This window comes from Chrysemys picta, chromosome 2, assembly GCF_011386835.1.
Source record: "Chrysemys picta bellii isolate R12L10 chromosome 2, ASM1138683v2, whole genome shotgun sequence".
In the NCBI taxonomy this organism is placed as follows: domain Eukaryota; kingdom Metazoa; phylum Chordata; order Testudines; family Emydidae; genus Chrysemys; species Chrysemys picta.
This window is the reverse complement of record NC_088792.1, coordinates 62,979,420-62,993,593: the sequence shown is the minus strand read 5'-3', so window position 1 is coordinate 62,993,593 and position 14,174 is coordinate 62,979,420. Positions and strand designations below refer to the sequence as shown.

Here is a 14,174-nt window from a genome sequence, read left to right as displayed (position 1 = left end):
AATTTTTTATTGCTGCCTGACAGCTGCATTCAAAGTAAGCCATTTTTCATCACAAAATTGATGGTTTTATGTAACTTGTAAATGTGCATTCTGGGATGCAGGTACATTATATGTATATTCTGTACTATAAATCTGGTCTGTTTCCTTACTGGAACTCCCCATAACATTGCCTTTATTTTTAATACAAAACTTGCTGGAGCATTATTTCCGATAACAGGCCATAGTGATTTCAAGGATTTTACTTTCATTATGCTGTCTGCCTGGTCAGATTTTAGAGAGAGAGGGCCTAATGCAATAAGAAGACATTGATCACATTCTCCTGTTTGTTAAACAGGCTGTAACTCATTTGAAGGTGAACAGTGTGATGAAAAACTTAAGTGCATTCAGGGAAGATTACTTTTTCAATGTTGGGTTTTTACTTCAGTGCAGTAGCTAATTCAGGGCGGAGTATCTGGGAATTGCTCAGGATCCTTTTGTTTCTGTCCATTGATTTAGAATCCATATGCTGAAAATGAGGAATCACTGCAAAGGTCTGTGAGAATTTTGGGAATTAACACCTGGGATCTTGCCTTAGAATTAACATACTTTGATTGGAGTCTCTTCAATTCAATTCACGAGGTAAGAAGCAGTAACTTTAGTGTTACTGTATCACTATTTGTCCAAGTTGTTGGGGGGTTTTTTAATCAAAGGTACAAATATCGGTAAAATAAGTCATTAGAATATAGGCTACAAATGGGGAAAAGATTGTATCATTTAAAATTCATGCTGAAAGGTCTACTCTCTTTCATGCAGAGGAAACTGATGCAACATCATATCATTGTCATGACTTTGCCATGTCCTGATGTTGCATCATCATGTTTACATTGGAACATAAATATCACAACATTACAGTGCATCAGAATCATATTTAATGCAACAACACTGAATGGTGAGAATATCACATAAGTCCCAGAAGATGTTTTTGGTAACCTTTGATAGCCTGTAAATCTGTCCAGGAAAAATTAATGCCCCAACATAGGGAAGTTGTATGCATCTTGTGTTTTCTTTGATCATATATGAAATTTTAAATTTGTATTGTTTTATATCTGAAAATAGAAAAGTAAGAAGAGTCTGTCTTTTGCACATCGTAATATTTCAGTAAACTTAAGACTTTTTGATTGAGATCATAAAAGCCATACAATATGGGGCGTGTGTATACACACCCACATCTCCTGTGGAAGGGACTCCATTAATTTGTATCAAGTTATCAGTTTAAGCACAATGTAACCTGTGATTTTTAGCAAAGCCACTAGATGCCAACCTAGTGTGGAGGACTTTAAACTAGGTTCAGAGGGGGCAAGTGCTAAAAGTCCACAAGTAAGCATAAAAAAGGGCTAGATGGCTGGGGTGTTGGTGGAGGAACATGGAAAATTACTATAGAATCATAGGTCTTATCTATCCCTTTCCTAATGATTCCTAACATTCTGTTAGCTTTTTTGACTGCTACTGCACATTGAGCAGATGTTTTCAGAGAACTGTCCACAATGACTCCAAGATCTCTTTCTTGAGTGGTAACAGCTAAGTTAGACCCCATCATTTTATATGTATAGTTGGGGTTATGTTTTCCAATGTGCATTACTTTGCATTTATCAACATTGAATTTCATCTGCCATGTTGTTGCCCAGTCACCCAGTTTTGTAAGATCCTTTTGTAACTCTTTGCAGTTTGCTTTGGACTTAACTATCTTGAGTAGTTTTGTATCATCTGCAAATTTTGCCATTTCATCTCCTTCCTGACCTCAAACCTTTCTGATGGTATAGTGAAACACTTCCTCCCTTCCCCCCCCCCCCGCCTGTTCTTCCTGAACAAGTTATATCCCTCTATACCAATATCCCAGGCATGAGACTTATCCCACCAAGTTTCTGTAATGTCAATTAAGTCATAATTTAGGTCATGGATTAATACACAGGAAGAACTGGAAGTATTTCCCATACTCCTTGTATTTGTGTATATATACATTAAGATGAGCAGATTCCCCTACTGAACATAAGAACGGCCATATTGGGTCAGACCAAAGGTCCATCTAGCCCAGTGTCCTATCTTCCAATAGTGGCCAATGCCAGGCACTTCAGAGCGAATGAACAGAACAGGTAATCATCAAGTGTTCCATCCCGTATTGCCCATTACCAGCTTCTGGCAAACAGAGGCTGGGGACACCAGCCCTGCCTATCTTGGCTAATAGCCATTGATGGACCTATCCTTCATGAATTTATCTAGCTCTTTTTTTGAACCCTGTTATAGTCTTGGCCTTCACAACATCCTCTGGCAAGGAGTTCCACAGATTGACTGTGCATTGTGTAAAGAAATACTTTCTTTTGTTTGTTTTAAACATGCTGCCTATCAATTTCATTTAGTGATCCCTAGTTCTTACGTTATGAGAAGGAGTACATAACACTTTCTTATTTACTTTCTCGACACAGTCATGATTTTATAGACCTCTGTCATATCACCCCTTAGTCATCTCTTTTTCAAGCAGAAAAGTCCCAATCTTATTAATCTTTCCTCATATGGAAGCTGTTCCATACTCCTAATCATTTTTGTTGCCCTTTTCTGTACCTTTTCCAATTCCAATATATCTTTTTTGAAATGGAGTGACCACATCTGCATGCAGTATTTAAGATGCGGGTGTACCATGGGTTTATATAAAGGCAATATGATATTTTTCTGTCTTATGGTCTGTGTTTAATTGGTCCTACTCAGTACAGGGGGCTGGACTTGAGGACTTCTCGGGGTCCCTTCCAGCCCCACATTTATGAGATTCTAAAATGGCACAACCACTTAAGGCCCACTCCAGTGCCCATGTGCCTTTCCACTGACTTTAATGGGCATTGCAACGGGCCCTGTAAAGCATGGTCCTGAGTAATCCAGAAGTCTCATGGGAATAAGGTGGTTGGAGGGAATAGGGCCAGTGCAACAGAAATGTCAAAATCAAAATAGTAGTGAATGATCAACTGAAAAAAATGTGGTACCCCATTGAGAATAAGGGGAAGAATGTGACATCTTCCATGCCTTTCATCTTAGATCTGTTTTCTGAACTTTTCTATAAATTCTATTTAAAAATTTTAAAACTACAGATGGATGAACTTGTTCAGAAAAAAAAATAAGAGCCTTCCCCTTGCTCCCTGAAGCATTGGCTATTTTTAGAACCAAATCTGAAATGAACTTTTTTTAAGGCTCTGGGGAGTTGAGATATGGGTTGTTTTTTAGACTGGAGCTAGTAATGATGAAATGTTGAGAGAGACAGACTATTCTTGTCCTATTTCCAGACCAGAAGTAGAGCTGCAGAAAATCTCATAAAAACACTTATTGCAAGATTTCCAACCCACATACAAACTCAAGGGGTTCCAATAAGCCTCTGAACTCCAAACCAGAACTTTGAACCATTTGAGATTCTCATCACTGATTCAGACACCCCTTATAAATTGCAATGATTTCTTACCTAATATAATTTTTAAAAATATATTAAGTTTTAGATCATTTTAACTTTATTTACAGTTTTTAAAAGCCCTACTAATACAATAATTGTGTTCCAGCAAGAGCTGATATACTTCACCTTCAGCAGACAGGGCAGTGGTGAAAACACTGTGAATCTTAGTCTTCTGCTTCAAAGATGCAATGAAGTACAACTCTGGGTGGCCTCTGAAGTACTCCTCTGCAGCCAGCTCTGTAAACGTGTACAGCTAGTGAAAAAATTCATCAAGATTGCTGCCCAGTAAGTAACTAAAGTTGAAACTGGAATCCTTCAACGAACATTTTATCTTTTCATTTGTGGGGGAGAGAGACAAAGTGGTGAAAGGGAATTTGTTGTTTATTATCCCTTGTCTTTAAATGTTTAGTAAGTGTGATGTACACATAAAATGGTCTATAAATAACAATATTAACAAACACTGGCCAAACCCAGGCATAATTCAGCTGTATGTTGTACGAGTCTTCATTTATATGGCTGTCCTTTGTATCAAACAATGATGTCATGGCCTCTTGTGTGTTCTCTTGTGGCTGTGTAGTTTGATCTGTGAAGATCAAAGTCACAAGCAGATATCACATAGGAATGCACAAGCTCCCACTGAAGACTTGGCATGACATTTGGCCACTTTTTCAGTCAGTTTTCCATCTCTGTCTTTCTCAAAGTGTTTACAACCTTTCTTGATAATTGCTCTCCATTCAAGTCTTTCTCTTCAGCTCAGCCAATGCACTTACAACATAACCTGCAAAATTCAAGCTATTTCATTAATGTCTTTTGATGAGACCACCAAACTCATTTGCAATGTTAACCTTAAGCCCATACCTCCAGAGATGAGACTACTCATACTGAGCTATTGCATAATCTACTCCCCTTGAGTGCGCTTAATTTAACTAAATTGTTATATTATTTAGCAACAGAGGGTCCTGTGGCACCTTTAAGACTAACAGAAGTATTGCGAGCATAAGCTTTCGTGGGTAAGAACCTCACTTCTTCAGATGCAAGTGAGGTTCTTACCCACGAAAGCTTATGCTCCCAATACTTCTGTTAGTCTTAAAGGTGCCACAGGACCCTCTGTTGCTTTTTACAGATTCAGACTAACACGGCTACCCCTCTGATACTTATATTATTTAGTTACATTTGCCAAATTTTAACTGAGAATACTGGATGGGCAATTCCTGCTCCATTACTAACATTATTAGCCTTTACTGTATGCCTGTGGAACATAATACAAGTAAATACTGTACATGGAGAGTTCATTTCTCTTTAATCATGACTGTTTTAGCAACCCAGGGAATGAAGCTATTGAAACAAATGCAGCCATTCTCCTCACCTCTATCATACATTTGTTGGTCTGCTGCAGTATGTGAATATTCATGTTAATAGAAAATGTATAATTTGTTCCCACATCTATCCCTTTGCCGATTGACTTGATTTAATTTGTTCCAAGAGAGGCAATTATGTACAGAAGGCCATTCTCTGCTGAACCAATGTCTTTGGTGAAGTGCCTTTCGTTAATCTAATACAATGTACTTACAAATGCAATTTGTTTTGGTTTGCAAGTTTTGTGCTATCCAGCAATGCATTCATTTCCAGGCTTATCAATTACTAACTTTGTTCTTATTCTGTCTGAAAGGATTGATTTCATGTGGCTCACTGGCTTCCCTGGTAACACTAATTTGTATTCCTAGAAGAGTTTCATTGCTGTTTCCCAAGAATAGGGATATATATGCCCCTAAAGTCAGAGGTTGCTATGTCTGAGTTAATTCCATCTCTTTTAGGGGAATGTGAAGTTAAAGTTGTAGAAACCAAATATGGTAACTGGCAAATAGAAGAGGGCATTTTATATTTGCATTACTGATGTGCTCATCACTGTAGTATCTAGGAACCAAAATATAGATGCAGATTTAGATGAGCTTGTAGTTCATTCAAATGCTGCTCTACTCAGAAAAGTGACTCTCAGAAAGCAGCATTGTAGGGTTCCATTTTTATTGTAGCTAACTGACTCCCAGAACAAATTGGTGCCTGGGGAATGTTTGGGGTATGGTAGGGAGGGGAGTGGCTTGAGCTCAATATGCTTAGGCTGCTCTAACTCCTACCAGGGCAGAGAGTTAGAGAGCCATAACCAGCTCTCAGATTGCCCTCTGTTCTGCTGCTCCCAGATGCTGGATGTAGCAGAAAATCTGACCTAACATCTTCCTGAGCTCCAGCTGGGTCAATGTAGGGCCATAACTTCAATCCCTGTGTCTGGTGCTCTTACACTGTACTGATGAGTTCCCTAGAAATACCCAAAATAGATGAACAGGAGAATTTTATTTTAATGTAGAAAAAAGCAGAGAGAGAATGTTGTAAGAACATTGATTCCTACACTTTTACAAATTAGAAATTCTACCCAAAAAATTAATGTTAACAAAGAAAGAAGGAACCACTATTCTGTTTATACAGGAGAATTGTAGAAGCAATATTTAAGGAGAGTAGGTGAAGTAAAGGGAATTATTGATCAGTTAGTCTAATATAGATGCCAGGTTATTTCCTTGAGGAAATAAATCTGTATACACTTAGAAGTAATCCTCTTGATATGAGAGAGAGAGAGACAAGTAAGCATGAATTTGGAAAAAAACAGATAATTTGATATAATTACAAGTTTGGTAAGCAAAATAGTTACAGTGGACATAAACTCTTATCCAAAATTCATTAAAGTCAATGGAAGATTTGTAAAACCCAGTTGCATGAGACATTTCATGCCATGAAGAGTTTAAGGTCAATCTAAGGCCTGGATCATGCAAACACATAGGGTACGTCTACAAAGCTATAACAGACCTGTTGGCCCAGGTTAGCTGACTCAGGCTCACAGGTTTCAGGCTGTGGGGCTATACAATGGCAGCATATACATTCAGGTTCAGGCTACAGCCTGAGCTCTGAGACCCCTAAGGGTATGTCTACACTGCAATGTAAGCCCAGGGCTAGTAGACTTGAGTTAGCAGGCTCTGGGTTTGTTAACCTAGGGTTTGAGTGTCTAACCCTAGAGCAGGGGTGTCAAACTCAATTGCACAGGGGGCCAAAACTCAAAACTCGCGGGCCGAACAGTATAACCATTTATTTAACAGACTAAATATTTATGTTTTTTAACCATTAATATGAACCAAAATACAGGATATCATTCCAAAATAAATACATTTCAACTTAAAATATTTTGCTCTTCATAAAAAAATATCCTGTCAATACAATACATTCAAAATCTGTACATGCTGGAATATTAAAAAATCTGAAAATATAAATAAAAAATTGAATTTAAAGCAAAAGTATAATCATAACAAATCATAACATTCCATTTTCTTGTCCTATTTAGTCAGAGCCTGATACTTGGAGTCTTTTCTTTGCAACAAGTTGGTTTATGTTTGGGGTTAGGTTCTGTGTTGTGAAGATTCTCAGGATCGATTGCAGGTGTTCATCAGTGAGGCGACTCCTGTGTGACGTTTTGTTAATTTTCATCACAGAGAACAGCTGCTCGCACAGATATGTGCTGCCAAACATGGACAGGATTCGAGCCGCATGTTGGCGGAGCTGCGGCATCGCTTCAGGAATGAAGCGAGTGAACTGTGCTGGCCCCGCAGTGTCGTACTTTGCCTTCAGTGTCCCATTACATTGCAGTTCTATCAGCTCCATCTGCATTTCTACAGGTGCGGTTTCCACATCGACTGCAAATGGGTTGCGAAGCAGCTCGAAGTTACTTTTCTGTGCCTCAAAGTCACTGAAGCGCCGTGCGAACTCAGTGCGCAGCGCGCTGAGTTTTTCAGCAAAGGTGGCATTTGGGAAAACTGTGGCACTTTCTTGGTTCCGTATTACTTGGCAACAGGGAAAGTGAGACAAGTTGCATTGGTGCATTTGTGTCTCCCATAAGCGCAGCTTCACTTGAAATGCCTTCACTGCATCATGCATATCGGTTATTATGTGCTCCCGTCCCTGGAGTTGAAGGTTTAAAGCGCTAAGATGCGACGTTATGTCAGCCAGGAACGCCAACTCACATTTCCACTTTTCATCCCGCAGAACTGTGCAGTCTTTCCCCTTACTGTCCATGAACTGGCAGATTTCCTCTCGCAGCTCAAAGTGTCTTTTGAGAACTTTTCCCCGACTTAGCCACCGGACCTCCGTATGATATGGCATATCGCCAAACTCACTATCTATTTCCCGCAGAAAAGACTGGAATTGGCGGTGATTTAAACCGTGGGCTCTGATAAAGTTGACGGTTTGTGTTACAGTGTTCATCACATGATCCATTTTTAGGACTTTAGCACTCAGCGATTCCTGGTGTATGATGCAGTGATACACTGTCAACTCACCGGCACAGTTCTCCTCCCGCATCTTTGAGCGCATCCTTCCCACCAGTCCATTTTTTTCACCACACATAGCAGGTGCGCCATCTGTTGTAAGTCCAACGAGTTTTTCCCATGGCAGTTTCATGTCGGTTACACTTTGAAATACATTTCCAAAGATGTCTTCTCCTTTCGTTGTCCCGTGCATCGATTTAATGTCCAGTATTTCCTCTGTTACGCACAAATTGGAATCCACACCACGGATAAATATCGCCAGCTGTGCAGTGTCAGTCGCGTCAGTAGTTTCATCCACGGCAAGGGAGTATGCAACAAAATCTTTTGCTCTTTCAATCAACTGTGTTTTCAAATCAGTCGCCATCTCACAAACCCGATTAGCAACAGTGTTTCTGCTGAGGCTTACATTTGCAAACGCTCGCGTTTTATCTGGACAAAGGACGTCGCACACTTTCATCATACAATTCTTTACGAATTCCCCCTCGGTAAACGGCCGTCCTGATTTGGCGATCTCTTCGGCCACAATGAAACTTGCTTTCACAGCAGCTTCACTTTGTGATTTTGCTTTGGTGAAAAACGTCTGCTGGGATGTCAAATTCTTCTTCAACTCCTCTACCTTTTGTAGCTTCTGTCCTGCGCTCAGGTTTTTGAATTTGTTCTCATGTTTCGTCTCGTAGTGCCGTCTTAGGTTATACTCCTTCATTACAGCGATATTACTCCCGCAAAGGAGACACACTGGTTTACCTGCAATTTCAGTAAACATATACTCATTCTCCCACCGGCTTTGAAAGCCTCGGTTTTCAGAATCAATTTTTCTCTTGGCCATTGTTGGGGTCTAGCTTTGATTTGATATTAGCGTTGTATACATCAACAGACCGCGAACTTGAACCGCGGCTTGCCGTTGGCGGCAATTGCACTGCATCATGGGATTTGTAGTGTGTGTTATTGGGGCGTCATATCACAGGGCCATTAAAAACAGATATATAAAACGATTTCGCGGGCCGGATATAATTGTATGGCGGGCCGGATGTGGCCCGCGGGCCTTGAGTTTGACACATGTGCCCTAGAGGTTAGGAATTGTTGAACCCTGGGTTCCAACCTGGGGCTCCAGTGTCAATTCTGCTAAGTAGGCCCAAGTCCAACCACCCATATCCCAGACTTCCTAGTTTCCTCCCAAAATGTGGTCGCTCTAGCCCTTTGTGGTACAGTGTGTGAAATTCTCCACCAAACTTGACTGTCCACAGGACAAAAAAAAGTCTGCCTGTGCGATTGTGGAGTACACTTGGCAGACTCCCAGAGCACTAGTCCTGTGGAGTGACCTTTACACTGCAAAGCCGTAGGACTTGAACCATGGGTCCAGGCTTGACTCAGGCTCAGAACCTCCACCCCTGTGTGGTCCTATTACCCTGGGCCCGATCTCTGGGTTAGCGTGACTTGTGTGTGCAAGAAACGGGGGTTAATCTTGAGCCTGAATTCAAACCCTGAGCTTACATTGCAATGTAGACATACCCTTAGGCACGTACTAACTTTACTTAAATGAGTAATCCCATTGAAGACAGTGGGACTACTCATATGCTTAATGTTAATTTAAGACACAATCCCAGCATATCTAATTTTTTATAGTTGAACTTCAGATACAGTCTTGCTTGAGAAAGTGGAATGATACTGTTTGGATAGCATACTATGGTTTGTGATTACATATTTGCTAATGGACTAAAAGTAAATATGGAATAATCATATATAAAAACATAAGAACAGTCATACTGGGTCAGACCAAAGGTCCATCAAGCCCCGTATCCTGTCCTCTGACAGAGGCCAATGGCAGATGCCCCAAGGGGAATAAACAGACAGGTTATCATCAAGTGATCCATGCTCTGTCACCCAATCCCAGCTTCTGGCAAACAGAGGCTAGGGACACCATTCCTGCCCATCCTGGCTAATAACCATTGATGGACCTATCTTCCATGAATCTATCTAGCTCCATTTTGAACCCCGTTATAGTACTGGCCTTCACAACACCCTCTGGCAAGGAGTTCCAGAGGTTGACAGTGCGTTGCATGAAAAAATACTTTCTTGTGTTTGTTTTAAACCTGCTACCTACTAATTCCATTTGGTGGCCCCTTGTTCTTGTATTATGCGAAGGAGTAAATAACACTTCCTTATTTACTTTCTCTATACCACTCATGATTTTATAGATCTCTATCATATGCCCCCGTAGTCGCCTCTTTTCCAAGCTGAAAAGTCCCAGTCTTATTAATCTCTCCTTCTATAGTAAAACATGAAATCAGAGAGGTATCCAGCAGAATTTCACAGTTATCAGTAATAGGGACCAGTATTAACTAATAATTTAATCCAGAGAGATATGTAAATTGAACATTTGCAGACCATAACAAATTGAGGGACTGCAAATACATTGGAGGGTAGAAAGAAAATACAGAATGACCTAAAGTGTTTAGTGTTATGTGCAAACAACGAGAGATTTAATTTAGATAAATGCAGAGTAATACAACTAGGGAATACTAATACAAACCCAAAGAAATATACAAGAGATTGTTTAAGAGCAGCATTGTGGAGGAGGTCCTTGCGTGATAATAGATGACAATTTTAAAGGCAAGGTCAAGGTGTGATGTTGCAAAAAATACATCTGATGCAGGATTTGTGTTTATAGAGGAGTAGCACATGAGAAAATAGAAAAGTAAAGGTAGAAACTGTCCCCCTGTTTCCTCCCTCCCTCCCTCCCCCCCAATTTATGCATTTCATTGGTAAGGTCAGAATTCAAGTACTGTGTACAGTTTTCCTTTTTTTTTTTTTTTTTTTTTTTGCTGTGGGGGTGTAGTGTGGAGGGGGGAGTTGATAAATTAGGACAAAGAAGGATGACAAACATGAAAAAAGGATTGCAGGCCTTGACTGTGAAGAGAAATGAATATGTGTAACTTACAGAAAAGATGATAAAGGAAGGTGAAAATATTTATATAATAACACAATAAAGGGCAAGGAATCATTCTGTGAGATAAAGAACAGGTAATCATTTTAGTGTAGAGGACAATCTTATATTAGTGCAGGAAATTGGACTTGATAACCTGGGATATCTTTCTATCCCAATTATCTATTATTCTCTGAGGACAGGAAATCAGAGGGTAATGTTCATTTTCTAAAAAACATTATTATTATTATTCTACAGCTGCAAAGCCCAAAGAAACCTGAACTCATTCTTTGCCATTGTTATGGGTCTCAATACTGCATCTGTCAGCCGGCTGTCTCAAACCTGGGAGGTAAGCCATGTCTTTGTATCTTTTCAGTCTTGTCAAAACTATATTTTGTACAAGTTTTTTTTTTTTTTTTTTTTTAAATACTAGCTCTACATGCTGAAATCAAGTGTGAGGAAAATGGTGGTGGGGGGTGTGTGTCAGTATATGGATGTCTACATTACCTGTAAATGCAGACCACCTGAGAATACTAAATTTATTCTTGCAGAAGTTTTAAATAAGGACAAAGCAAACAAAGGTCTCCAAGATCAGATGAGTTATCCATAAAGGTCCAGAAATTGTTATTAGTATAGTTTTGAATTGTAGTGGAGAACACTAGCTAAATTTAAATAAGGAATGGATTCCAAAGAAACAGAATCATTACATATGGAAGAAGTTTCATTTAAAATTTTACAAAATAAAGAGACCCTCATAAGGGTAACCCTTGATTAAACTCTTGCCCAGCTGTTTATTTTGAACAACAAGTTTAGGAAACGGGAAATGAATAAGTAACATATTTAAAAACCTAGATTAATGGTTAAAGAAGCTACAAGTTACCAAACAGAGGAGGGGATATTAAGAGGGGGATTCCACTGGGATCTGTGTTTATACTGCTACTATTTCCATCAAAATAAATTACTGAGTGGTAATACCAGAAAACTAATTATATTTGCTGATGACCCAAAATCAGGGAAGTTTTGACTGGTATTACAGAATAAACCACAAGCAGGTGATAATCCAAAGGATTTGAATCTGTAATGCAAACAAGAATAAAGTGCCTGCAATGGATGCTATCAAAAATACCATCAAGCACAACAAGAAGAATTCAAACAGCAGAAAGGGGCTTATACTCAGCCATATTAAGTCTGAAGTCATGTCCTCCCATACAAAATAACATGTGTAACCCTTCTGCCCATCTGAGTTGGCAGCAACAAGGGCCGGGTTCAGTGTCTAGGAGTTCCGTTTCAATAACGCAATGCAAAACTGGCTCGAGCCCCCACTCAGTGACCTGGGATAATTACATACCACCTCCCAGGCGCCTCTAAGAGGCAATACTTCCCTTCTCGCAAGCACGGAGTTGGAGTGTAGCAAAATCCTTTTAATAAAGGGGGGAAACAACGCGACATTATGTTGGGGAAACACCACAAACAGGATTCATAACACAAACAATGAGCAAAAGTAAGTTTGGCAGTGTCCTTTTCCCCTCAGGGTCTTAAGTCCAACAACCCAAAGTCTCTGTCCTTGGTCGGTGCAGCCCCAGAGTTCAAAAGTTTATCTGCAGAGTTTTACCTCCCAGCCTGGGTGGAAATGCGCCCCCCTCTGGGGTGTTAAGATGCACCTTATGTGGTCCAAGGCCAACTGCCCCACCTCTCCATGGGGTTCTGCTGCAGTCTTCACCGTGAGCCGCTCCGCTCCACCAGCCATCCTGTGAGCCGCTCCGCCAGCTGCTCTGCTCCACCAGCCGTCCCACAAGCCGCTCCAGCTGTTCTGCCAACTGCGCTGCTCCACCAGCTGTCCCGCCAACTGCACCACTCCACCAGCTGCTCAGCCATATATCTTCAGCTCCCCCACACCAACCCCACTTAACACAGCACTCAGTGATTTCAGCTCTTTAGTGAATTCAGCTTGAAGTAGAGGGAACTCCAGTGCTAGTGCACCATTGGCCCAAGGTGAATTCAGCCCAGCAGCCTGTAACTAGACTCCTAATAGAATCAAGATTAGCTCTGATATTCCACAGAGGAGAGAGAAGGAGGTGCAATTGATGTCTGAGGCCCTCAAAATGGGTCCATGCCATCAGGTACAAATACTTGTCTCCAGCCTCTCAATACACTGGGTTTTGGAATCCATGTCCCTTGTCTAGCGAGTGCTACTAGGTTGAGGGCGAGTCCCTCCATCATAAAATGCCAAGTACAGTTCTACTGCCCTTGATTGACATCATCAGGGTAACAACACTTTATTCTTCCTGCCCCAATAACAGAGAAACTGGGGATCCCACAGCAGTCAAAGTGACCATTTGGGCTGCTATGGGCTCAGGCTAGGTGGGGTGGGTGTGCCTATGCAAACAAGATCATCCCCTGAAGTTCTTTTCCACAACTTGCCACAATTCACCACCAGATGTCAGGGTAGAGCTCATCCTGACTCTGCTTACTCATGGAAAGAAAAATGAACTGAATATGTCAATGACTAATGCTGTGGGGAAACAAGAGACAACAATTCCCAGTATGGGGAGGAGCTTGTGTGAGCCCAGAAAGGCAAAGGGTAGGAACCAGTAAATGATTGGATGGCTCAAAATCTTCAGAGACATCTGCAAATCTTGGGGCATCTGTCTGCACAGAAAGCAAGCCCCTCTGCATTACTTTCTAAACCACCCTCCACACCAGCAGTGCTGCTCACTCAGGAGCTAAGCTACCATTGCCTACCTGTTGGCACCTGCCTTCATCCCACTCTTTGAGGGAGAAGGGTAAAAAGGTGTGGACTGGGAGTAAATACAGTAGAAAAGGTACCCTGTTAGTCTACTTTGGAGCAGCGGAACTGCAGCATTTTTGCGGCTTTGGGAATGTGTTCTGTGCCGCTGACGTATTTCAGCCTCTAAGAATAAAATGTGGTGTTTATCTGAACAATTACAGTACTTATTAGTGGATCAGCAATGGATAAAGTGTCTTTCTTATACACTCTGTGTGTGCATGTGAATAAATATAATAAAATACACACACACAGTTTTTCCTTTTTGAAATGTATGTAGCCACAGTTGTTTGCCTGGCATTCTTTAAACTTCCAAAAATTTACTACAGAAAAAATTCAAAATCCAAAAGCTTGTATGCGTCAGTAATTTGAATTCTAGGAAATAGAGAGCAATGCTTATAAATTAATCATTATTACTTATATATGCAAATTAAGTCACCTAAGTTCAAGCAACCAGTTATATACCAACCTATGCTGAATATGCACTTGCATTCTTAAATAGATGGCTGCATTCCCAGGCATGCCCTACTATTTTTGTGCTCAATATACAATGTTTTAAGCCATCAAACTTCCTCTGGTTGAAGATGTTAAAATCTGTGCAAGTGCAATTCCACATGCAGTTCTTTTAGGTGTGCAGTT

The 14,174-nt window shown here is 40.6% G+C and overlaps 1 protein-coding gene across 3 annotated transcripts in view; it reads left to right on the top strand.

Annotated features, from left to right (window-relative positions):
• RAPGEF5 (Rap guanine nucleotide exchange factor 5) overlaps positions 1-14,174 on the top strand; it is a 236,881-nt gene that overhangs the window by 196,510 nt on the left and 26,197 nt on the right. For all 3 annotated transcript variants that reach the window (XM_024106678.3, XM_024106672.3, XM_065583335.1), the window contains 3 exons: positions 496-618; positions 3,573-3,751; positions 11,009-11,099. In XM_024106678.3, coding sequence (XP_023962446.2) covers positions 496-618; positions 3,573-3,751; positions 11,009-11,099 — 393 coding nt within the window. The remainder of the gene's footprint in view (positions 1-495; positions 619-3,572; positions 3,752-11,008; positions 11,100-14,174) is intronic.